A 27,729-nucleotide genomic window follows, 5' to 3' on the forward strand; every position below is an offset into this window, starting at 1 on the left:
TTTACTTTATAAATTAATCACATTAGTATTGATAGATCAATCGAAGAATAATATTTCATATTAATTAGTTATTTGAATGAAACTTACTACATAATGGTCTTGTACAAAAACAAACTGAAGTTGATTCTTTATTTTCGAAGGATAAATTCATCAGTTTAAATAATTAATTCAATAATTTAGTTCAGTAAAAATAATATTTCACTCTGAATACAGAAATGAAATGCCCATTTCCTGCTACAATACTATATATACAATTAATTCAAGATGCATCTGACAGTTTATTCACTCTTCAATTTGCTTTCTATTTTCTTGCACATTAACAGTGACTTTTTAACTATGAAATTATACGTTTTCTAAGCTATTAGATCCACTCCATTTAAAAATCATCGTATAATTTTACTATGCACATAGAACTTAAAAACAAGGTCCATTGTATATATTAGTCGTCATCCACTAATATATATTGATGGTGAAGAGCCAAATTTGCAAATTTTAACTTATTGGTATAAGAGGCATTAGCAGAAATCAATTCTTAAAATTTCGTAATCATCTTTTTGGTTCCACATAATAGTCTTTTTACCTTTCAAATAAGCTATGACGTTATGAATTCCATCAAGAATCTTAACTTTATTTTAACTCACAATATATACAAACCTTGAAACTGGAACCTTCTTATGATTTAAATAATGGTAAAAAGTCAGCTCTTGCTCTAAAAATAATTTTAAAGATTTGCGAATGTCGTTTCCACTTCTGCAGCTTATGACACAGCATTAATCAGAGTTGGGACAAATTCCTTATACTGCAAGTCAACGTAAAATATCAAATTATTTACAAGTCTTTCATCGGATCCTCAGATTTCATTCAATATCAAGAGAAGTCCGAAACATCACTAATACTTACGTCATTAAGTTAAATTAATAATTACGTTTTGTATGCATGTTAAAAGATGTTTGGTCGTATGGATGCTATTTATTGTATAGGTGTAAAATACTGGGGGAGGGGTAGATGGCCCGGGGGGAATTGCTAGGGAGTAATTGGTGTGGGGGGGGTAAGAGCTCATTGTTCGTAAAAATGGAGCAATCCAAAAGGGACAGAATTTTCAAACTTTGCCGCGCCCTACACTATTACCTCACCATTTTAGAGCTCTTGTGATACAGTTGGAAGACAGAATTGAGAATAATGATAGTAATACAACGTTTTTAAGGCCTAAAGTGTTTTATCGAAAGCACAGTAACAAAGAAAAATCTATATTAGAACCCTGGGATTACTTTTTGACCTGAAACCTTCAATTAATATCAATAATGGATGATTAATCAACACCTCGCCAATGGCTATTAAATAAATGTTTCGACCTCATTGATTCACAAGACATTTTTTATTCATCTAAAAATCCACCTTCGCCTTAACTACTATAAGTACAATTTAAAAGTAGAAAATCAGGATGCAGGTAAATAAAATATAGTCTTCATTTTGTCCCCGGGAGGTGTTAGCAATTTGGAGTGATGGTATGCAACTATTATTTATCAAATTAAAAAAATATTGAATACTGATATGTATTCAAAGATTATCAAAGACATGGATGAAGGTAAATATTTTTCATTTTTGGTAGCCTGAAACCTGGTCCTCTAACTCACCCGCCATTAACCCTTTGGATCTCTGTGTCAAGGTAAAATTAGAAATTTCAATTTGTGAATATTCTAGCAACTCCATTGCAACATTAAAGTCCGACATTAACAAGTTTAGTGCCATGATAACCACTCAGGAACTTGTTGCTGCCTGCAAGTCCTTCCAACATCGCCTGGAGCTTGTAATTAAGGTCAAAGTTTATCATATTGAATAAGTATTAAATGTAATATGCATATTTTAAATTTAATCAAAAGTGATCCTGGATAAGGGTGTGAGGCACCCGCGCAAACTTGCTTATTATTTACGTAGATCTGAACTGTGAGGAGAGAAATAGGGATGATGAAATTGATGAGAGGGAGGAGTGGTATTGATAGACGATCACAGGGAAGAGTAATGCCGTCATTTACATCTACTTATCTACGTATGAACAATATCCACGGATCGGGATTCCATTCCTACCCACTATTAAAAACTTATGATGACATCATTCATAATCTAAAAATCCTTCATATCCGTGTCACATCCATCACAAATCATCTGTCATCTCCAGTCCGGAAAGCCCAGGCCTCCCTACATACATAAAAACTACTTACTGGTTTTGATCGTATGTCGTCATTAAATATTTAAGTGGAAATGAAATGTCCGGGGAGGAATTTTACAGGGAATGAAATTACCAGTCACGAAATAAAATATATAATTTAATTTAAATAAAATATATAATTTAATTTAATTACTAAATAGATATAATACATTTTAAATAATGAATTATAATACATTTTAAATAATGAATTATAATACATTTTAAATAATGAATTATAATACATTTTAAATAATATATATTAAGTTTATTCTTTATTAATATGCTATAGTTAGCATCAAAAATCCCCAACAACATAATGGAATAAAACCCCTTATAATTAAAAAATTATGATACAGAATTAATTGGGGCTTGTATCTGTATATGCTTTATATATATTGCACATTTAATATTAAATAAAATAATCATAAATTAATATTTATAAATGAAATATATAATACAATCGGGAAAATTTCACTGCTCTTCATATTATTTACTAATTCATAGCCAATTTTGTAGAAGAAGCTTTCACATACTCATCCTTACAAAAAAATTAATTTGGTTACAATAATTTATAATTCATTTTACCACAAGAGCTTCCCAGATAGCGTTGGATGTATTATGTACAATTTCATTAACAGGTTTTTTATTAATTCGGAAGCTATATGACATTGACGTCTTAAAAAATAAATTCAAATAATCAAAACATTATAAATAATTAATAAATATAAAACCATCATACTTGAAAATCCCCAGATACGAGGTATCTAAGAGTAAGAGCCAACCTCTCACCGACAGTAATTGGCTCATAATTATGCAGAGAACGTTTGGGAACAACCTATCAGTTAATTATAAATTTAAAGTTATTCTTATAAGGTATATATTAGATAGTAATACATCAAACAATTCATTCGTAGAAATTCAAATAAGATAAAGTAGAAATATTGAAATTTTCTACTCATCGTGAATGGATCTCTTTATTGTTGCAGTGCTAGAATCTTATTCCCAAGGAAGGAGTCGACTCTACTCTCATGTGAAGAATTTTTGTAACAATAAAATTAGTCCTAATTCAGTCTTGAATATTAATATATATATATATATAAATTTATTTCTTTTAATTATATTTTTAGTTAATTAGGAATTGTCAAAACAATGGGAGCAAACACTTTGAACTTTGGACAAACAAAAACATAATTGAAGCAAAAAGATAAATGCTTTTAAAAAATAAATATATATTAATTAGAAAATAATATTATTTTAGTATTTTCCTACAACAATCATAGGTATAAATATACTTTAACATCTTAGATAAGTTGGACGTGTGTATCTCTAATTATGATGAGTCTTATAATGCATCTTCAACCCTCTTATTTGAGTAAAAGTACTAAAGCAGGAACCACATTGGAATTTTTTTATTCTCTCGTGAATACCTTCAATATGACTCTTCAATTGTACTTTTTGTGAAAAAGACTTGGAGCAGTGACTGCATTTGAATTTTTTTATCTTCTCATGAACACCTTCAATATGAATCTTCAAGCCTTGAGAGCGTGTAAAAGAACTAGAGCAGTAACTACATTGGAATTTTTTTATCTTCTCATGAACACCTTCAATATGAATCTTCAAGCTTCCAGCCTGTGTAAAAGAACTAAAACAGAAACAACACTCAAATTTTTTAATCTTCTCATGAATACCTTCAATATGAATCTTCAATCCATAAGATGTTGTAAAATTTCTAGAGCAGTAATTACATTTGAATTTTTTTATCTTCTCATGAACACAATCAATATGTCTCTTCAAGTCATGAGAGGTTCCAAAATAACTAGAGCATGAATCACATTTGAATTTTTTAATCTTCTCATGAACGCCTTTAATATGCTTGTTCAAGTTTCCAGAGGTCGTAAACGAACTAGAACAGGAATCACATTTGAAGTTTTTAATCTTCTCATGAACACCTTGAATATGAATCTTCAAGCCTTGAGAGAGTGTAAAAGAACTAGAGCAGTAACTACATTGGAATTTTTTAATCTTCTCATGAACACCTTCAATATGAATCTTCAATCCATAAGATGTTGTAAAATTTCTAGAGCAGAACCAACATTCAAATTTTTTTATCTTCTCATGAACATTTTCAATATGAGGCTTCAAGCTTCCAGATTGTGTAAAAGAACAAGAACAGGAATCACATTTGAAGTTTTTAATCTTCTCATGAACACCTTGAATATGAATCTTCAAGCCTTGAGAGCTTCGAAAATAACTTGAGCAGGAATCACATTTAAATTTCTTTATCTTCTCATGAACACCTTCAGTATGCCTTTTCAAGTCTCTCGATTGTGCAAAAGAACTAGAGCAGTGACTACATTTGAATTTTTTTATCTTCTCATGAACACCTTCAATATCCATCTTCAAGTCTTCAAAGCGAGTAGAGGAACTGGATTATATTTGATTTTTCTAATATCACTGTTCTAATAAGTAATTGCTAAAGACGTCGAACGAGGAACACTAAGCGGGGCTTTAAAAAGAGTAAAGTGTATTCAAAGACAGGGAGTAGTGATGAAAATTGTTAATATTTGGGGTATATCAAAACATGGGACCAAAAATCCACATGTCATAGGTAGGTTCCAAAAATAACTTCATTAAGAACTTGAAATTAATTCCTGCGATGTATATTGACTTATTGAGTATAGAATTTTAATGAAACGAAAATGACTTCTATTTGTTGGATAAGTCTAAGCCGTACTTTTTCTATGCTGAAAATTGAATTTTCTTCTCATACCGCCTCAAAAAATGACGTCACTTTTTTTTTTTTTTATGTTACATTGATATATGTAGCTACTAAAGTGTTAAAGTACTTTAACGCTTTAGTGGCTCCCCCCTCCTCTACTCAACTCTAAAGGACTCAAGGAAAAGAGTGAATACACAAAAAATCTATAACAACCAAAATATTATGGGAAAAAATAAGGTCAAATAATCTAGAGCTATCGTCCCGACTGATACATAGTTGTTATTCATAAGTCATAATTCATGATGTTTCTTTTTAAAAAAATAGTTGTTAATACTTTGTTTTATTATATTTATTAAATAATTTAATTTTTTTAAATAAATATAAAGTATACATATAATTAAAATCAAGACATGTGTTGCACAGTTTCCTGCATACTTGCACTTTTGCTAGCCCGAACATTTTTCCTCATTCATCCTTTAACTCTTCATCTCTATGGAGAAAGTTTTGCGTACATCTTAAGACAAACATTGGCAATATTTTCGAATAATTTTTGTCTTAATATTATGACAATCGGGTAGGGATATATTTGATGTTCCTTTTTTCAATTAGATTTTGCAGGATTTTGGTTAGATTTTTTAAATCATTAATTTTAATAAAGTTCCAAAATCGCTTCTCGGCTCTAATGAATATATTTTCGAAGACTTCCTGGATACAGCGGTATAAAAATTGAAGGGTATACTCTTTTAGATCAAGGAGTTTTGAAAATGGACCAATATCATGAGTGTCGAAAGTAAAAAAACTAAGACAATCCGAGTAAACAGACTGATATGTCTTAATTTGCTTTAAAATATAGCCAGCAATATAATATAAAACATCAGTTTGTTGCTCAGACAACACAATATCTTTTTCTAGCTGAGGAGTTCTTGGAGAAAAGATGCATTATCTACTTTGTCTGATGTATTTCTTCCTTCTTTTAAATCATCTGAGAAATCGAAAAGATATTCGCCATCATCATATTGATAATTAGAAGATCAATTTTTCTTTATGAACTGACTTAGAGCAATTATTCTTATATTATTTTGAGCCTCTAATGATGTTGGAGTTGGGCTCTAGTACCTAATAAGGCTGAATAAGTTTTCCACGGCATCTTGAGTAAATCTTCCAGTTAAAGTGAATGAAAATCCTTCAAGGAGTTCATTGTACAATTGAAGGATGGAAGTTGTCGACAAAATGATACAAGTTTGCCATGGTTTCTAATAACATTTTTTCCCCTGCATGGCAATGACGAATGACTTTGATCACCTTTTTAAAAGTCCGAATAGCTTCATTATATTTTTCAAGATTTTAATGACTTAAAACCATCATCGGTGATCGAGAGGTCATGAGCTCAAACCAGGAACGAATCGGATCAATAGATTATGTCATTAATAAGATTGAACTATCAGACTCCTGGATTGTCCAATATCTTAGGACCGTACTTGTTGCATCGAAAAAAAAAGGCCATTGTATCATTATTTTTGAACAGTGGCTGGGGTTAATGATACTTTCAGAAAGCTTGGGAACAATTTCCAATTCTTGAACTTTTCCAACTCTACCAGTTTTGAAGATGTTTTACAGAAACAATATGGTTTCTGAAATGTATTTCTTCACCAAAATATCGACTCTTAAGGCGAGCTCCCTTGAACAAGTGCTTCACTCGGTGGATCTCGTCTCCTTTAATGGAAGGATCGTTGATTGTGCAAGTGCCTCTTCATATCAACGTCTGTGATAGTGGCTTGTGATCTCCTTAATCATTGTTCCTATACATAAATTCCTCCAGATCTTCTACGAAATCATCGTATACTTCTACATATAACAACTAAGGAGTTCCATAATACGACAGCAAGATCCAGTGAGGAACAGCTCATTCTTTGAAATTCTTGAAAGTCAACTCTGCTTCGTCTCCTACTCTAAGAAAACTATTTCATTCATAAGAGTCATTCGGTGCCCTTGATGTATTGTATATAATGCAGAAATCCCTCATCTCAATCACATTTATATCAATTCCATTTATTTGTTGGACTTTGGGATATACAGTCTATACGAATAATTATATAACCTGGACACTTCAATCTCATGCCTGATTTCTTTATTACTACTGAGCCTCTTTTGTTATTGGAAAACAAGTGCAATATTATTCAAGACTAAGACTACATATTCGAAATTGTGCCGTGAATTATCGGCTATCATTGATTCTCACTAGAGAATGCGCAATCACCTTACCCACAGATGTAGGAAGGCATAACATTTTTATAAATGCTCCAGTGATTATTTTAACCTCGGGGTATTCCTTATTCCTTTATTGCAGTTTCATATAACATGGAGTGAGAGGCACGTGTTTTAGAGCTAATCGCTTTAGAGGGAAAATAAATCTTGCAGTATTAAGATTAGAATTTCTATGAGTGTCATGAATAGTTATAATATCATTTTCCATGGCAGTCTTTTCCAACATTTTTGACGATAAAAGATTTTTAAAGAAGGGTCTCTTTTTTGAGTTTTTATGCACTATATAGACGATATTATTCGAATCATAAATTATTTGCAAATTTTTGTAGATATCAGTAGCCGTTCATTGGCCGTGATACGCAGATGAACAGACATATAGGCAAAAAGGCTACATTTCATTTAAAAATTTTTATCGTTCATTTAGTCAAGTAAAAAAGGAGAATTATCATAAACATTTATTAAAAACTTTTTATAGAAGTTTAACTTAACTAAATTTGTTACTTTTACTAAGAAAGCTAATGTGTAGTACACGGTTGATATTATTACAAACTCACGGGTTTTTTTCTTCAGAAATATGTATAATTTCAAAAAATTTGGGACCTTCAAATTGTTCAAACTTTATTAATTGTATTCTTTTATCTAAAGGAACGCATTTGAGCTCTCAATTGTTTACTTTTTCACATATACCGCCCGTCAACTCAAAAGCAAACTAGAATGATTTTTCTCCAAATTGAGTGTGGATTACATTTGTACTATTTGACGAATTATCGTCAGTCTCTACGAACAAATATTCATAATAACCCTTGGGAAGCCCCTCAAAGTAGGCAAAATTGCTCTTCGCATTGAAAGAATAAGAAGTTTATTTGAAATGTGTTAAAGTAGCGTTTTTAAGATTCACTTTGAAATGAGTTTTCTACAGATTTGATATATCATGCAAAAAAAGTGTTATCATCAATCATCATACATGTAAATCTGGTGTGCTATTTAGCTGGCCTGTTAATTTGTAACTGCTAGTATAAAGAAGGAATTCTCTTTTCCTCCGCAGTTGTCATTATTATTTAATTCCTGAGTAGTGAACATCCTTTCCTAAATAGATTCAAGTATATTCAAAACCTGTTTGAACGTTCCTGTGTGCTCATGAAAGACGGAGCGTAACCCTTAGGACTTTTTGCGGAGTTATAATTGTAAGTCCTTGTTGGACTCAGAGTAGAATTGAGGATCGACATCGGAGTAATTTTAGCAAATGAACTTATTTATATCGTGTGTTACTTCCTTTCTTATCACAGCTCATTAATGAAACGTAATAAACATTATTCTTTCTCTCCTCCAAAGCATTCTTCAAATTGTTCAAAACCCGAAAATGATTTTTGGGTTTTTTTAACATGCCCATTCCACACTGGATTTTCACCTTTGGATATCATCATGAATATATATATACTCAAATTTAAGGAAATGATTTTTCTCTTACTCTTACTAAGACTTTCCCGTATTATATATTATGTTTCGGAATAATTTTATTAATACTTTAAATAACTCCAGAATTTAGTAAAACTTTTCGATATACAATATTTGAAGTTCTTCCATCCCTTTGGCCATTATAATTATAAATATGTTCCTCCTTCAACAATAATGAAGATATATACTTAGACTAACTCGCTAGTCCTCTTCCTAATTACCTTTTTTAATTCGTATTCAATTTACTTTCTCAATTTTTCCTTTAGTACAATAATTCGGGGAATCGTTCTCGCTTTAAAAAAAAAATCAACGTATTAGCAAAAAACAAACTTCCCCTCAAGTTGCCCGGGACTCTGGTCAAATCAGAATGAAACAAATCCTTAGGTACAAAAGATAGAATTTTGAACAGCTTATTTTATGTCTATTGTGTGTATCTGTCTCCCTTTTTGAAATAAATACCCTATGCGTTTTTATCAATGGACATACAGTTATAATATTATATTATAATTTATAGTAGAAAGATATTCAGAGCAAAATTAAATTTCAATAAATATTCCTTGATTTTCAGGACTTTTTCTTGTTTAACAGTTTTTAATTTCGACTTAATCTCACAATCAAAGACTTGAAACTTGAATTGCACTCCATAGCTTACGACTTGTCTTGTCTTTTATCATACGAACATTTTTGAGGATTTTTTCAAATTTATAGGAGAGAAATTAACGCTACGCCTGTATCGACTAATTTTGTTATCAACTACTGATCCATAGTTTATATCATTATACTATCAAATATCATCAAATAGTAAGAACACGATCCCATTGGACACAAAATTGAATTGTTTATCATAAATAAATCTAACATTAACAACTGAAAAGTTATATGCACGTAATCCGTTTGTATTGATAAAAAATGAAACACTCTTGGAGTGTTTTCACAGATGGATCGAAGATTGTGGACAAAGTTGGTTATGGATGGTGCATTTCTATTGGAGACAAATGTGTCTTGGACGGATACGGAAATCTGAGCTTGACTAATACAGTTTTTCAGGCTGAATTCGAAGGTATTTATCAAGCAATACATGTTTTAATAAAATGATATGAATGAATTCCTCAAGTCCCCTGTCATTTTTCACGTTGTCAGTATGGCAGCTATTGAATGCTTGGAAAGGAAAATGAGATACTTCACAGAATAAAAACGATGTAATTAAATAAAATTAAAAAAAAAAATAGTAACTGCCAATTGGGAATAGGAATGGTAGATTGATCCAAGTTGCAGTCAAACGAAACAATTCTTTACAAGTCCTAATTAAAGATGGAAATTACACTCACATACCAGAACACCTCTTACTATTTTGTGAGCTTTGCTTCTGGCCACATTCTAATGAAAATACATCTAAAAAAATGAGATTAGTCAATGAGGGCACATGCAGACCAAGGTTAATAGAATACAAGGTTAGACCATCATGTAATCGGGCTTGCTAGATTTTTCAATTTAATGTATCGTACCGACTGCTGGGCAAGAGAGGGAGATTTTGACGTCATAGAGAATAGAAAGGGTACCAAATACAAATTCACAAAAGGCCAAAATTAAGAACTGGGACTTTTTTTTTCAAGGAGGAAAAAATGGGAAAGTGCTTGTCATCGAAAGGACCCCTTAGGAAAATACCCTAGAATTTGTGAGAATCATTTTGAGGAAAATGCTAATAAAAGGGATTTAAAAGGTGAATTGCTGGGACTACTTTAAAAAAATTGAAAGAAGATGTTATCCCTTCCAGAGGTCTCATACCGGGAGAAGGATTTAAGCAAGCTCCAAGGAAAAAGAAATAAATTAAGATAGTGTACCATTTAAAAAAAGATTCTAATGAAAAATATTGGGAGACTATAGATAAATCACCCCTAACCAACGTTAAATCAACTCAAACACTTGTATTAGAAATGATTAGAGCATCTAATCGAGCATATATATCCCGGATTATACAAATTAGTAGGGCTTCTGATACCAGAAAAGATCCACTCATTCTAGAACTCGAGTCACTAAGGAAACAAAATGCAGATTTACACGAAAAAGTGAAAATCCTTCAATCGGAAAATAGATTATTAAAATCTATCTAATTTTAAGGAAGCGATGAAAGGAGAACTGGATAAGATATTTACTAAATCTCAATGTAAACTCATTATCAGTGGGAAGATGTTTGGGAAATGGAATGAGGCAGATTTTGTTAAAGGACTGATACTGAAGCTCTTTCCTCAAAAGCCTACCTTTACATTCAATCCAGTGGTCTACTTCCGGTTCCTAGTGTAACAACCCTCAAACGATTAAGATTAGGCAAATTAAGAGAAATAAAAATGGTGAAGTGGTGTTGCCTGAGTCATCTGCTTTGAAGCCCTACCAAAAGGGCATAAGTATTTCTTCAAAATCTTTGATATCATTGTATCAATACATAAATAATGAAATTGGCCTTCCATATATATTGGCATCTCGTTTAAATCAAGATTGTCTTGACAGCTTTTTTTTTTTTCAAGAATAAGATATATTGGACGAACTCACTCTCATTCTAATGCGGTAGAGGCCATGGATCGATTCTGGATACTCGTAATAAGTAGCTCCGGAAAAATGGTTGTTGAGAATACTCCCGTCAGATCTGAACTAGACCAATGTTTTGATTCTATGTTTCAACAAATTACAGGATGTAGTATCACCAATGCACTAATGTATATATACTAATCCTGCATCTCCTTTTAGGTACTATTTTGAGCAAAGCAGATTCAGAAGACAACATTGAATTTTATCAAGACTTTGATGATATAATTTATCCTCAAATCATTTAAGGTGAGATTGAGGAAGATATGAATAATGATGAAAATACAATAGAACATCCGTCTAATGATTTACATCTTCCTAAAATCTGTGAAAATGAAGGATTTATTTATGTTGATGGATATGTACCCAAATCGTTACATCAAAAATTTCCCACTCTGGGGTTTAATACCTCCAGCATCCAAGTTCCTCCAAGTCCATTGCTTGAAACATTGTCAAGGGGGGGACTCCTTCAACGATCGGAATCTTTTTTGGAATTTTGAAAAAAAAAAATAGAGAAGCATTTCATTAAGTTTCAAGGGAATTTTTTGGATATCGAACCATATGTGATGGATCGACTCATCAGCATAATTGTGGAATAGTATCTTAATGAAGAATATGAAGTTATAAAAAAATTTATTTGCACTCGTACATTCATTAGACAAAAGTATGTTAATATTGTAAGCAAAAGTAAGAAAAATAGCAAGTAACGTGTAAAAAAACTGCTAATTTTATTACTTAAAAAATAGAGACATAAATTTAATTTATATTTTTTGAGGCTCATTAATTAATTTTAAATAATAAAATTTCGCAATGTGAGTGCCTGTGTTCTAGCTAAGTCGAAAAACCTTGTCAAGCAATTCCTCGGAAATTGGATGGGCAACATTTTTTTCGAAGTAAAAGAGTTATTTTTTAACACAACTGTAATGCTATTGAGAGCGAGTTTTCTTCTTGGGAACTGTTGATTAATCAGTTCTATTTCAATCAAGTATTCGTTTTAAGATACTTAAGTTTAATTAAATCATTACATAACAATGCATATACTGATTTTTTTTTAAATTCATGATCCTTAGTATTTTTAATTGCACTTTATCACAATGACCTATTCTTTAATGCCGGGAGAGACGAAGTAACACGATCTTTTGCTAGATTGAACTCCACAAATTATCCAAGGAGTTTTCATCTAGTATCTTCTATTTGATGAAGAATGCTTATGATAATTTATAGGCATCCTAACAAATGGCAGTCAATACAAATAACTTATGAGTAATTACAATATATATGGATTGAATATATTGTTCTTGGATTGAATGATAGAATTGATAATGACAAGGCTGAAGAGTTAACACAGAATAACTAATAAGTAATGACTGATAAGCCTTCAATTTAATTTTCCTAATGGATTTAAGTGAAATCCGACAATCTTCTTCGTTCCTTGCTGTAGTCCACTATGGGAAAGTGATCCTCTATAGAAACTGAGACTTAGCTTCATATACTTCACTACGACGTATAAGATCCTCAATGGCTTTGAATGTCTTTTAATAATATGAAGACCTTGTCAAATTCTAGAATCAAGAATGTAGATTGTTTCTTTTTTTATACGATGGAAAATGTAAACAAAACACGCAACTACTTATACACTATGATGTCACTATTAAAAGCGTGGTGGAAGTCAAACATCAGTCGTAAACACGTTATAGTTATAGTTGATAATATTGTAGAGAAAAACGCGTGCAAGGAGGAGGGGGAAAAAAAGACATATGGTATCATTGTTTAAAATACTGATGTGATTATCATCTGCCTCCTTTATTATGATTTTTGAGGGTATAACGAATGTATTTATTAGCAAAATGTTTAATGAAGATATACTACGTATAATTGATTTCGACGTTTTTTATCCGTTACAGTAGATTTGAAAACGTCACACTCCATGAAATTGTAATTCATTATGAACCTTATTCTCAGAATAATAGCTAATGAAACGACAAAGTAGAGTATTTGAAATATATTTGAAGCTCAAAGTTTAAAAAAGAAGGCTTTAATTAAATATAATCTACAAAATTAAACAATTAAAATCATATAACTATTAATAATAATAAATTATAAATACAGAATATTGAAATAATAGATTGATCCAGATAATTTTTCTTGTTTTAACATCGGAATTCAGTTAAATATGTCATAACTTTAGGTTGCAATACACAAGCGAGACGTGGAGTTTAATCAAAAGATAATCACCCCTCTTCTTCATGTGGAAGTTGCTATATACAATTGTGCACAGGATAGATATATCTCTACCGATGAGATCTAACTAATTATTAATAATAAAGTAAATGTCAAAATCATAAAATTAGACAATAAATATACTAATAAAAAAATTCATCGTAAAGATTTAGAGCAAAAGCTAATTATGTAGTAATGTCCGGCGATATTACTCCCTATTAAGAGCATCAAAAAAGATTTTTCCCCGTTATTTAGGTATGCTTATATAACAACATACTATTATCATGATGGATATACACAATTGTTAATTATAATGCAACACCCAATGTAACTACCCTCGTTGTTGTGACCATTTAAACAGTTGTTTTTGCCTTTTATGAGTTTTCTGAACACCATTTCTTGGAGCCCATCAACCATAGCTAAGCCTTTAGTGATAAAAAAGTAATATTTATTGACTATGTAATATTGGAAAACCTAATTATCATACCCAAGTCTTAAAGCGAAGTAAGTAGTCTCAGACAAACTAGTTGCAAACCATCCAAAGCTACTACCCCCGTTGTTGTGACCATTTAAGCAGTTGTTTTTGCCCTTTACTGAGTTGTGTATCATAATTCTTGATATGTTTAGCTAAAATAGAATCATATTTTATGGTTAGATTTAAAAAAAAATTGAATACTTACTGTGAGATAGCACAAAATTCAGCGTTCCATTTCGATATTAGTATATACTTTTTACTGATAACTTGATCATCATTTGGTGTGGATGACTCAAAACATTTTTATATGTATTTCTATATATGACATCAGTACCAACATCCTCCATTAATTTAATGATGGTTCCTCGGGAAGGGATATGTTTACCCTTGTATTTCTCCATAAATTTTTTGAACGTAGATGATTAGCAATGGATAAGGTTATATTACATGCAATAAGCATCGTTGTGAGATCAAAGTTAAAGTCTGACTTGATGTATTCATCGTCAAATTGATTTTATAGATGAATATCCATACTCTTGTTATGAGATGAGGATAATGAGTGGCGTGTAATTCTAGACAGGGGACTAAAGGCACATTTATATCGACAAACCATCTGTTTCTCATCCGGTAAGTATTTTCCAAATTCCTGGGCCTCCATTTTCAGAAATCCAGACAGAAGGCGACGTCATTTTGGGGATTTTATTCAGTTCTCTATCGCCTATCACCATCTCATATTATATTAATATTGAATAATAAAGGCGGGAATGATAACGTTCATGATTGATAGAAGAAGATGTATAATATTTAATCAATGATGCCATAAGTAATTCTTCTTTTCTCCTCGCACGCTTTTCTATTCTTACCAAAATTATCACCCTTAGTTATAGTATAACCTTATATTTCAATTAACCTGGATGCAAACTATGTAAAGAAGGATCCTATCCATTACCTGACAGAATGCGACGCTATTGTCTGGGCAAAAAGAAGTCAATGGGAAAATTGTGAGGATGTTTGTTAGAGTAAAATCTTTTCTGAATGTTTCTTCATCCATTTTCGTTTAAACAAATAAATGTTTTTTTAAGATTACTGATTTAATCAATACAATCCTACACCTACTTCGATCAATATTAATTCACCAATCATCGTAAATTATGATGCAAATCCGGTGTGTTTTTTAGCTGGCCTGTTAATTTGTAGTTGGTAGTATAAAGAAGAAAGGTTAATAGAAATATTAATATGTATTTCTATTTCAGGCCTTATATTGATTTTCGTTTATTTTTTTTAACATGCCCATTCCACACTGGATTTTCACCTTTGATTATAAAATAACTTGCCCGAAATAAATTCGGCTGACTATACTATGTTTTATTAAGCTAGGGAGCGCTTTTATTTATCGCCTTGACGTCATATCTGCCTGGCGAGATCAAAAAAAATGATGACTGACCTACCTGGTCTCTATGTATTTTGATCTGCTCTAAACCAAGTCGCGGATATAGGCTACTGAAATCTACGAAAAAATAAGCATTTAAAATTTTTCTCAACCACTCAGTTTCATCAAATGACCTTTTTTATAAAAAAAATAATCACTTTTTCGGATAAAGTGATAATTTTATTTAATTCAATAAAAAAATTCCTTGATATATTTTTCTTACAAAAAATTACGGATCACATTTTGACAAAATTTAGGATTTGGTTAACCCGTATTCGTGAGATGTTAACAGTTCAAGAAAACCCTTTTCAACAGGAAAAATGATATGTAAAGAAAATATATAAACAAATTTATTATAACATAAAGTGATATTTGAGAATACTTATTTTAGAGAAATAATTCTAAAATTGGATATATATTTTGCCAGTATTAAAATTTCATTACATACTTAAAGCTCACACATAACGTCAAATTATAACTAGAGATTTGCAATTGACATTCCCTAGTTATTAGCAATAATAACAAAGGGGAGTGCAAATTAAAAAAAATACAGTCTAACTAATTATTATTGTAAATGACATGGAGAAATTTTTCAAATAAATTCAAATCTAATAGGATTACATAGGAGTCGTCTTCGAAAGAACATCCTAGCAATATTTGATAATGGTACTAACGTGCAACACTCCAAAAATAATCTATTTTCCATGTCTTGTATATATATTCTCAGAATAATACAATTATGACTTAATGAGGAACAACGGTTTCATCTTAAAATGTGAGTGCTTCAGAAACACACATATAATATCTAAATCCCTTTCCAGTAAACGGATTTCAGCCGTTGATGCCATTCTGGACCTGTACACATTGGATTCTTATTTGGACGGAGCGTACCTTGTGATATAACAAGGTCATTTTTTTTAATCTGTGACACTTGATTAATCCATTTGGAGGATGTATCCTTTATGAGACCAAGGTTTTTTAATTCTTTGAGTCCTTTATCAATATCTTCGCCATGAATTCGGAGTACAGCTTTTACACTCCTGTCATTGACCTTACTCTTCTACATATTAAAAAAAAAAATAGTTAAAAAACAGCTTTGGATTTTGGATTTTTTTTTTCGAAAAAGTTTAATTTTTTGTCTAATAGCTGTAGATTTTAGAATTTTTTTCTACAAAATTTAATATTTTAACAATTAATTTTAGAATTTTTTTTCCAAAAAATTTAATTCGTCAAATTTTTTTCCAAAAAAATTAATATTTGAAATTTAACTTTTTCTTTTTTTTTTGAAAAATAAATTATTTTTTGAAATATTTTGTGAATAGTCATAAACTTTTGAAATTTTTTTCTAAAAAAGTGTAATTTTTGGATTTGTTTTCAAAAAAATTCCAAAAATCAAGCCCCTTTCAAAATATAATTCTGCAGACGCCTCTGAATTAAGAATGTCAAAATTGTGGTAAACCTCGAATGCGTAAATTAAAGCACATGTTGGTAACTTTGAAAATTACTATATAAAATATTTGTTCACAAATAAGCTTGAATTTTTAAAATAGGAAGGAATTAACCGTTAACCGACATAAACTTATTTTTAAAATGTATTCTCAAGAGAATTTCGACAATTTCACATCTCTAAATAATATTATGTCTTTACCTTCAGAGTGGGGTTATACTGAATTGTGAGATCATTGAGTATAATCTTTTTAACAGGACTTTGAGTATCAATGTCTACATTTGTATCGATATTTTCTAATTGAGCAATTTTATAATTTCTCTTCTCGCTATTTTTATCTTTCTCAATTATATAAAGGCTATAGAGATCCTTCGACCTGAGTTCCGTATCAATAACCTGTGTACATTGAAATCCACCCAGAATTCCCTAAAGTATGATATAAATATTTATTTTATGCCTTTGATTGAGGATCATAAAAAAAAAAGATTACCTCTTGAATTATATTTTTTATGGTTTTGGAAGGTGAGTACACGTAGGGACTTCCGTTAAAGTAAACTAGATACAAGGGTTTTGCTTTAACCTTTTGTTTTTGAATTTTGATGGGGTCCTTTAGCATGGCTTTGCTAACATTTAAGCTGATAATACGAAACGTAGCATATGAAATGACCTTTTTTTCGTCTTTAACATTGCTAACAAGTTGTTGAACGGAATTGGCGTTGTTTTGAGGTAAATGAGCCTTGATATTACTTCGAATCTTAATAAAATCCTCCATATTCATATTTCCAATTCTGAAATATAGAGATATATAAGGAAACTGCCGTATTATTTTAGTGAACCGCCTTACTTAGAGTCAGTAAGCTCAAAAGTATTCCAAGTGCAATTGGATTTAAAGCAATGGAATGCAATTAAATCAATAAATGAACAATAGTGTAGCCATTTATCACTTGTTTTCTCCGTCATCAAGAGTATTTTATCCTCCAAATGTTGAAGAAAATCCTTAATTCCTCGCCTCCCGACCCTCTCATTCAATGACATCTTCATCCGCTTTAAGACCTTTAAATCATTCTGAAAGAGTTCTTTCACAAGAAAAGACACATCATTTAGAGATTTAAACTGAGATAGTGCCTTCCGAATATACATTCGACGCTCATAAGGGTCCATGGTTCACAAATACAGATATTAAATGTATAAATATTGAGCTTATAAGCCGAAGTAATTGAAACAAACTTGAATCAAACTACTAGCTAGTCAACAGTTCGAAATTAGGAGCCAAAAAGATTGACGTCACAAAAATTTGTTATGATGCATATTAATAAGTAAAATGGAACTATGACGTCAGCTATTGAAACAACTAATAAGTTATAATACTATCTGGAGAAGCACAAGCTCCAATCACGCAACCTTTTGTCGTGAAAAATACCATTTTTGATAAAAAATTCATCTTGGTGGACTCGTAAATTATGAACTTTTTAAGGCGTATAAAGCTTTTTAATGTATATTGGTCGTAGTTGTAATTCCATCTCAACATCACGTGGTATTTTAGGGAACTCTTCCATTTTGGGGATAATATATGACGTTAAAAAATAATGTTTTTGAGCAAAAACTGATAGATTAACTGAATTTATACAATTTAAAATCATAGTATATTGATGTTTAAGGGGTCCTTAAAGCAAACTTTAAAAAACTACTAAAATAATCATTTAAACTGATTAATTTGCTTTCCAACAATAAAATCGTGTTTGTACAAGGTTATATAGTAAGTTTCATTCAAATAATATGAAATGATATGGTGAATCTGGGATTTAATAAATAAGGAAGGATTGACTTAATGTATACATGCTGAAAGGTTTTTTAAAGTAAAATTTAAAAAGATTATTAAATTAATCTTTTAAAACTATGAAGCCTTTCAAAATAAAGTGTCAACTTCAGATCGGAATTGTAAAATATTTAGTAGTAAGTTTCATTCAAATAATAATAATTCTTGACTTTTATATATGTGAAATAATATATCCTCCATTGATATTTAAATAATAATGTAATCATTCATAACTATGATTATGTCTTTATTTATAAGTTGTAAAACAGAAAGGGATAGAAAACTACATACAGACTGTATCGATTACTCATATCCCCAATTCAAGAGTTTATAAGGATCAAAATAATCTACCTTGAAGTATTTTTAATTAATTGAGCTGGGATTAAGTAAAGTTGAATGTATTTACAAACGGAGTTGAAGGGATTTGGAATTAGAATCAGTGTTATTCCAATAATATTAAATATTCCCACATTAATGTTGCATTAATAATAATTTTTATTGATTGTTACTAACAAAATTCTTATATTTGGTACCAAAATATAGAACCAATTGGAAACATTAGTCATACTGTATCAATTTTCTATATCCTCATTTATGACCTTAAAAGGATCAAAATAATGGTATTTTTATTAACTAGGTAAATCTTAATTCCCATGAAGTAATAATTATGGCTGATGAGTGAGCCCGGAGTTACTAGAATTCAAGTGTGGGCGCATTACATTTTTGAATAAGGACTTTGAAGAAGAACCTATCGGATAACAAATCCTATCGTTTTACATGTCATGGAATAATATGAAGAAGCAAACTAAAAAAAATTATATGTAGTTCAATCAGTATTTGTATCTGAAACACACACCTTAATCTTGCTAAAAGTGAAATACGAATTGGGTATCTTCAGAAGCAACACATAGGAAATCATTGGAATGATTAAATGAACAAATAGACGCGTTTCACTCCTTCGATCAACTCAATAATTTGTCAGAAAAACAATTCAAATTGTTTTTTGATCAAGAGCTGACTTTTTAACCTTATCTACATCTTAAGAAGCATCCAGTTTCAAAGCTTGTGTATATTGTGAGGTCAAATAAAGTTAAAATTGTTGATGCAATTCATAACGTCATAGCTTATTTGAAAGGTAAAAAGACTATTATTTGGAACCAAAAAAGATGATTAAGAAAATTGAGGAATTGATTTCTTCTAATGTCTCATATACCAAGATAACTTGTATTTCTAGTTACCTTGTCGTATACCAATAAGTTAAAATTTGCAAATTTTGCTCTTTACCATCAATAAGGCTGGAGGAAGATTAATATATACAATGGACATTGTTTTTATGTGGGTAGTAAAATTATACGAGGATTTTTAAATGGATTGAATTAATAGCTTAGAAAACGTATAATTTCATAGTTAAAAAGTCATCTGTTAATGTGCAAGAAAATAGACAATGCAAGAGACATAGTGATCCTGGAGCAAATAGAAGAGTGAATAAACTGTCAAATGTATCTTGAGTTCATTGTATTTAATGAATAATTGTATCTACCTATAGTATTGTCAGAAGTAAATGTGCATTTCATTTCTATATTCAGAGTGAAATATTATTTTTACTGAAATAAATTATTGAATTAATTATCTAAACTGATGAATTTGTCCTTCAAAAATAAAGAATCAACTTCAGTTTGTGTTTGTACAAGACCATTATGTAGTAAGTTTCATTCAAATAACTAATTAATATGAAATATTATTCTTCGATTGATCTATCAATACTAATACGATTAATTTATAAAGTCAGTATATTTGCACAATTAGGCAATAGGATTTGGAGTCACATAATTCAAATGTAGGGATTAAAAGCCCAGATCATAAAATATTATTACAAACTCTAAATTAAGAATAATTGATTATTAGATATGTGTGTATTTAATAAAATTGTTTAAGTTGATTTATTATTTTAGGGACTGAAAATTTAAATTTAATTTCTAAAGTATAATTCAAATAGTTTCTCGAGGTTGGATTTATAATAACCCATAGCCCTAATTATTACTGCATGTGAATTAAATGTAAAAAAATGGAATAGTTGATAAAATACCATGTCCAGAGGGTAGTTGGTCGGGGGTAAAAGGATGAGGATAGTTGGTCTGCAGTTAAAGGACAGAGGGTAGTTTTTCCGGTGGTAGGAGCCCTGTTCCCAATATTATAAATATAATATTTCTTAAGCCAGGGGTTCTCAAACTTTACTACACCAAGGCCCCTTACACTAATACATTTTTAGCTGAGGCCCCTTTATACGAAACATTTGTAACATGTATGTTTAGACTGAAAGCAATCCTCAATTCTCCATCTTCTCAAGGTTAGACCATCGTGTAATCGGGCTTGCTAGAATTTTCGATCTGATATACTGTACCGACTACTGGACAAGAGAAACAGATTTTGACAAAACACTACTATTACGTCATTATTAAAAGCGTGGTGGAAGTCAAACATCAGTCGTACACACATTCTTGTATAACCTTGTATTTCTATTAACCTTGCATTTTCTGACGTCCCACCCTAGCCTCCCCTTACAGCCCCTTCTGGAAAACTATTGTTTTAAGCAGCCTTAATTTCCGGCCCCTTTGAAACTTTGGGCTCTACGCGCTCTGCGTATAAGGCAGCCGCGACTCTGTTTGTATCTATGATCATTTCCTAGGTCAGGGATACCGGGAAGATTATAACGTACTATAAGCGTATTTCCTGTAATAGTTGTTGATTCGAATGATTAATTTGATAACTTGTGGAGAACTTCAGCAATTGAGAAAACTTGCAAGAAAATTAATTAAAATGTACGAAGTATCGATCTACTGATGTTGTTGTTTTCAAAATTTAGAAAGATAATGAAATAATTTAATTAGTTTGTAAACTACTTCAGAAAGTTTCTTATATTCAATTTCTTTAATCACGATATCGAAATTTTTATTTAGGTACTTCAGCCTTTCAACAAGTTTTCATTAAATAAAGTTGTAATAGTTGTATAGTTCAAATGATACTCAAGCTATCTTTAAATTGATATACAATCTATTTTCTAAATATAAATCTTTTCCTGTGCTCAATCTTCAATTGCCATTAATTAGTTGTTAGAGTAACCACTTATGTTCAATCAAAATATAGTGTTGGTTGATCAGGCCTAAAGCCAGCTTTTTATTTCCCCTGAAAAGTTATTCTTGTTGTTATGGATTGCCAATGCCCTGGTACTTGAGAATGGGAGATATGGATGAGGTGAAGAAATTATGCCACAGGTTTTTAGATGCCCCCTTGTGCTTTCGGAGTCTTGGCGAAGTCGAATTTTAAAATATCTTACTATTATAGCAGATGGTAAGAAGTTCACGGTGACAACTTCAAATATCTTCGGGATGTATTTATTTCAATTCTCCCTGTGAAGATTGTGGTTCATGTTTTTAGTAATTGTCAAGCTCTGTGGATATTGAGAGAGTTTGTTTTACTCCATTTGAAGGGAGTTACAGAAAGAGTGGATTCTCCAAGTCTGCTATTTGGATTATCGAGTAGTTAATGCTCCAGAAAAGAACAAAGCAATAGAGTATGCCATTTTAAATTCCAAAGCTCTTGAAACCGATAAACTTAGGGGAATTAAGAGGGATTATCATTGCTCCAGCTGCTCGCTATACTGCTTATACGATTAAAATTCCAGATTATAACATCTCAACTTGGAAGTTTGCTGGAGATCTAATTAAATTTCATCCTTTATTCTCAGCAGGATACTTGATGGTTTTATGTAAGATTATTTGCAATTCTAAAAAGTTCGAATCTATTAGTTCGAAATAGTCGTTTGCTTGTTTTTTTTCTCTCGTTATTCTAGTCATTTTTCGTTAATTTTATAGTTGCTTTTTACACTTTCAGAAACTTGTTCTTGGCTTATTGGTTAGTCATCGTTTTAAATACGTGTATCGGAGTGCATTGTAGTATTTTGTGTTTCTTTTTTTCCAGGAAAGTAATTTTTAACTAAAAATATCTGTATGATGCAACTTTTGTAGATGAATAAAGAAAAAAGCCAACTTATATAATTCGACAATGCCAAGGCTACTATTTTTTTATTACCAGTGTAAAAAAGTGTAGTTATGTTGCACTTATTGAAATTCTAGTTTATCCCTGATATTCTCAGTAGAAACTTTGTCGAAAACCTTATTGTCGAAAGCCAATTTACTAAAATAATTATAAATATATTTAATGAGTATGCTATAATATGTAAATATGATTTGTTAAACAAATTTTAAAATATAAATTGTTTAATCATTTATCTCATTTAACAATGATTAAGTGTCGACTAATTAATAAAGGTTTCATTTCGTTATAAGAATGCTTCAAATCATGACATCATCCAATGGATAATTAAATAAATAAATTTGAAAGAGAAAACATGTGTAAGGAAGCGAAGGAATTAATCATTAATATAATTAATGATTGAGATTCAATGGAGAATGCGAATGAATCAACAGAATGTGTTGTAGCTCCTTTGTACATGATAAAGTCCTAATCGACACTCATGTATCCCGAGGTTGTCTCTCACTATACCTTATTATCAATAAATATATTTATAATTTTGTCCGGCAAAGTGACCTGGAGCCATCTTGAATGGTTACCTAGATATACTTTTTAAAATTTGATCTTGGGGCCAATTGTGTACAATAATAAACGCTCTAAAAAATTGTTTTTTGATATCCATAGAAAGAGGAGATGCTAAGTAATTGTAGATTAAATTATTTTGCTTATGAATAATTTATTAGAATTATAAGAAATGTAATCAATATGTAACACTAGATATTAGATGTCTACCATTATTCGAAGAAAAAAACTATTTGCAAATCTTAAACAACTATGGTTATTACCCAACAGTGCTGTTAAGGTGATAAAGAGTGCAGTTTATGGAATATAATTAACGATCTGAACATACTAATAAACAGTGGCGTCATTAGTCCCTAATTTTTTAATTATCTATTTATTATACATGTTGCAACTTGTATAAACAAGTTGTACAAGTTGAAAACCAAAAATGAGATGATTAATTTTAAATGAGGGATTTACAATACTTTGGATAAGGATAATGTAAATACTGAATATTCCATAGATGATGTAATTTTTAACTATCTAATCAAAATTACTAAAATATAAGCATTCTAGGGCAGATTATAAAGTTCAATTGCACAAAGTTATGTTACTTATAACACCATTATTACCATATAATTTTAATAGACCTAAATGAAAATAAATATATGGTTATTAGACCGACTAATATTCTAATTAAAAATTGAACTTTTATTACGAAGAAATTACAACTTGTATAATCAAATTGTACAAGGAGAAACTTATACAGATATCGTCACTCACACAACAAATATTTATTATATATAAAGTAATCATATTTATATAAACAATCATATAACGGTGATAATATATTTTGAGTCTAAGCCCCACAAATGATGAAAGCTAGCAACGCCCCTGCTAATTAGTACATTAGTACTGGTAAACCTTCAAATTATAGCAATTTTGTGTCTTAAAATATAGAGTTTTTATACCCACAAATATTATATTTAAGGAAATTTAAGGATTGACGGCATCTATAAATAAGCAACGTATGTAATTTTTTTTGTATAAAAAACTCTTCATTTAATAGGGATAGTTGTTTAACTAGAGTTTGAAAGTTTAATTTGGTGGATAATTAATGAGTTTAAATACTATTTGGAGAAGCACAAGCTCCAATCACGCAACCTGTTTCCCAAATTCCTGTTGATAAACTCATAAGACATATTATCTTTGGCCAAATATGCAACAGTAATAGTTTGTCGTTGTTGTAGTTTTTTAAAAACATCACGTGGGTGTTTTATTTAACTCTTCCATTTTGGGGTAGCATTTTCATCCTCAAAAATTGTTTTTGTGACAAAAATGATAAACTGTCTTCACGTTCACAGCTCAAAATCAAAGTAAATATTTGTTAAAAGGTTTTCTCAAGTAAATCCTCAAAAAATAATTGAACTAATTATTTAAACTGATGAATTCGCCCTTCAAAAATAATGTGTCAACTTCAGATCGGATTTGTACAAGATTATATTGTATGTTTCATTCAAATAATATTAAATATTATATCCTCCTTTGAACTTTGAATAATAATCTAATTAATTCATAACGATGATAATTTATTTATATATTAGTTGCCAAACAGAAAGGGATAGAAAACTTCATACAGGTTGTATTGATGATTCATATCCCTATTACATGAGTTTAGAAGGATCAAAATAAACAAATTTCAAGTAATTATATTTAATTGAGCTGGTAGTTAGTAAAGTTGCATATAATTATTCACGATGTTGAATGGATCTGGAATTACAATAATTTTTATTCATATAATATGAAATATTCCCCGATTAATGTTATATAAATCATTTAATTAATTCATTAAGATGAACAAGATTGTCATAATTGGTGGCGAAATAAATAATGTAATTAGGTAGGTACATTTAATTCCCATGAAGTAATAATTATGACTGAGGAGTCAGACGGGAGTCAGCACAGTCACATGTATTTACACATAGAGTCAGTTTATAGCACAGAAAATATATGCATTTATTTATAATTTAGAGTCGCAAATTTTAAAATAGCTGCAAATTTGAAGCCGGGATCTCTAAATATTATAAGTCCAACCTCAAGAATCAATTCGTATCGTATTCTAGAAATTAAATTAAAATGATCAGTCCCTAGAATAAATTAAAACTACATACATCTAAGAATCAATTATTCTTAATTTATAGTTTGGAATAATATTTTGTGATCTTGGTTCTGAATACAAACATTTGAATTATGCAACTCCAAATCCATTTGACTAATTGTATAATTACACTCGACTATATCAATCTTATTAATTAATCATTTTAGTATTGAAAGATCAATCGAAGAATACTATTTCAAATAAAAAAAAAAAATTTGAATGAAACCTACTACATAATTATCTTGTAAAAACACGATAATTAGTTGATACTTTATTTTTAAAGTACAAATTCATCCGTTTAAATAATAAATTCAATAATTTTTTGGAAATTTACGTTAAAAATCCTTTATCATAAATCTACTTTGATTTTGAGATGTATACCTTAAGTCAATCCATCATTTTTTGCTCAAAAACAATTTTTTAGGATTTCAAATATTAGCCCAAACTGGAAGAGTTTCTTAATATACCATGTGATATTAATATAAAATTATAACTATAACAAATCTTATAGTATTATAATAGTACAAAGCTCATATGAGCTTACCAAGTCGAATTTTCCAAAAGAAGGGGATGTTTTTCACCACAACAGATTGCGTGATTGGAGCTTGCGCTCCTCCAGATAGTATTAAAACTCATCGGTAGAATGTTTCTGCAATATGTAAAAATCAGACTTTCCATAAATTCTATAAAGTAAGATAAAAATCATAGTCGTAACAATTTTTCCTTGTAAATCGCGCAACCTCTTTCATTTAATAAATGTACCGCGATAACATAAAAAAAGGCTGGGATTTTTTGATGAAACAGAGAAAACCGCATTAAAAGTTTTCTACTTCAATGAAAAACCGAAGAAGATTTTTTAATGAGTCAAATACAATATTAAACCACTGAAAAACTGTTTAACAAGATATTAATATGATTGATATTTGTTTAAATTTTTACATGAACATAGTATTATATACAAGTTCAGTCAGTTTGATCGTGCGGTATTTGAACTTTAAATCGAAGTTTGATATCATCAATATAATCAATTTCAGTTGTTGAGGCATGCTCTTACCAAGCTAATCCCTTTCTTATTTTCGTTATTCTCGCAACGTAAATACTTATACAATCTTTTCTTTAATAATAATTTTCACGTCATGACATCTCAGTATCTTTTATGATCAGTGTTACCAATTAATATCCGATTTTTATCAAGTTCATTTAACCTTAAAAACCACAGCTCCTAAGAACCTTATCACTTTTTCGTAATTATTTATAAATAAAGTATAGTAACTCATATCAACGGATACGTTTATCATACTATCGCAATATTGAGAAAAAGTATACCAGATTACTTTTATGTTATCGCCACACATATTATACCATGGATTTCCGAAATTCATGATCATTGATGTAAATCCGGTGTGCTTTTTAGTTGACCCGTTAATTTGTAATTGGTAATATAAAGAAGAAATTTTCTTTTCCTTAGCAGTTGTCATTATTATGTAATTCCTGAGTAGTGAGCATCCTTTCCTAAATCCATTTAATTATATTCAAACCCTGAATGGACATTCGTGAGTACTTATAAAAGATGAAGAGTAACCTTGAGAATGTGTTACGGGGCTATAATTGTAAGTCCTTGTTGAGTCAGAGTAGAATTGGAGATCGAACTTGGATTAATTCTAGCAAATGTTCTTTTTTAAATCCTTTTCACCGTCTTCCTATTGCCACAGCTGATAATAGCTGATCTAAATAAACGTCATGAGTTCTTTCTCTCATCCAAAACATTCTTCTAATTGCCAGGGTTACCATATTGATTTTCGTTTTTTTTTTTTTAAACATGCCCATTCCATACTGGATTTTCACCATTGATCATGATGATACACATTTTATTAGTGTGGAATCGGTCTAAAAAGACTTCAGTCCTCATAAAATTTGTCAGTGCTAAGACCAATTTTTTTCGGTTTTCATGCTAACAATAACAGCTGAAATGACGTAGTTATTAGCTGTATCATTTCAGTACGGGAAGTTTCATCAAAACCTCTTTCAAAGACATAATTGACACGTCTTTACCTTAATTGTATCACACAACCTTTCATCCAAAAATAATCAGGAAAAGGCACAAAATCATCTCGTAGTTACATATACAAGTCAATCCCACCAACGGATATCTACATCTTAAGACCTTTTAAACTATCATTGTTATTATTTATCAACAATTTTTAAAATGAGTTACATATAGGTTTATATATTTCATAATATTAAAATCCTACTTAGTAATTTGATTCAGTACTGTATATTAACATTACTTAGTAAGAAAAGTGTATCTATCAGGGACGTCCAAATGATTATGTATAAAAAAAAAATTTAGGGGGGCTTGGTTTTCA

General features: G+C 30.3%; 2 protein-coding genes across 2 annotated transcripts; both read right to left on the reverse strand.

Moving 5' to 3' along the window:
• Positions 1–3,287: 3,287 nt before the first annotated feature.
• LOC121121621 (uncharacterized) lies at positions 3,288–4,977 on the reverse strand. Its single transcript, XM_040716582.2, has one exon. The coding sequence runs from the start codon at positions 4,601–4,603 to the stop codon at positions 3,533–3,535; it is 1,071 nt and encodes a 356-aa protein (XP_040572516.2). The 5' UTR covers positions 4,604–4,977; the 3' UTR covers positions 3,288–3,532.
• Positions 4,978–15,677: 10,700 nt separating this feature from the next.
• LOC121121839 (uncharacterized) lies at positions 15,678–18,110 on the reverse strand. The gene is made up of 4 exons (XM_040716834.2): positions 17,641–18,110; positions 17,287–17,584; positions 16,998–17,222; positions 15,678–16,409 (listed from the first exon to the last, which is right to left on the reverse strand). The coding sequence occupies exons 1-4, from the start codon at positions 17,955–17,957 to the stop codon at positions 16,155–16,157; spliced, it is 1,095 nt and encodes a 364-aa protein (XP_040572768.1). The 5' UTR covers positions 17,958–18,110; the 3' UTR covers positions 15,678–16,154.
• Between the last annotated feature and the right edge of the window lie 9,619 nt (positions 18,111–27,729).

Source organism: Lepeophtheirus salmonis, chromosome 7 (assembly GCF_016086655.4).
Source record: "Lepeophtheirus salmonis chromosome 7, UVic_Lsal_1.4, whole genome shotgun sequence".
NCBI lineage: Eukaryota > Metazoa > Arthropoda > Copepoda > Siphonostomatoida > Caligidae > Lepeophtheirus > Lepeophtheirus salmonis.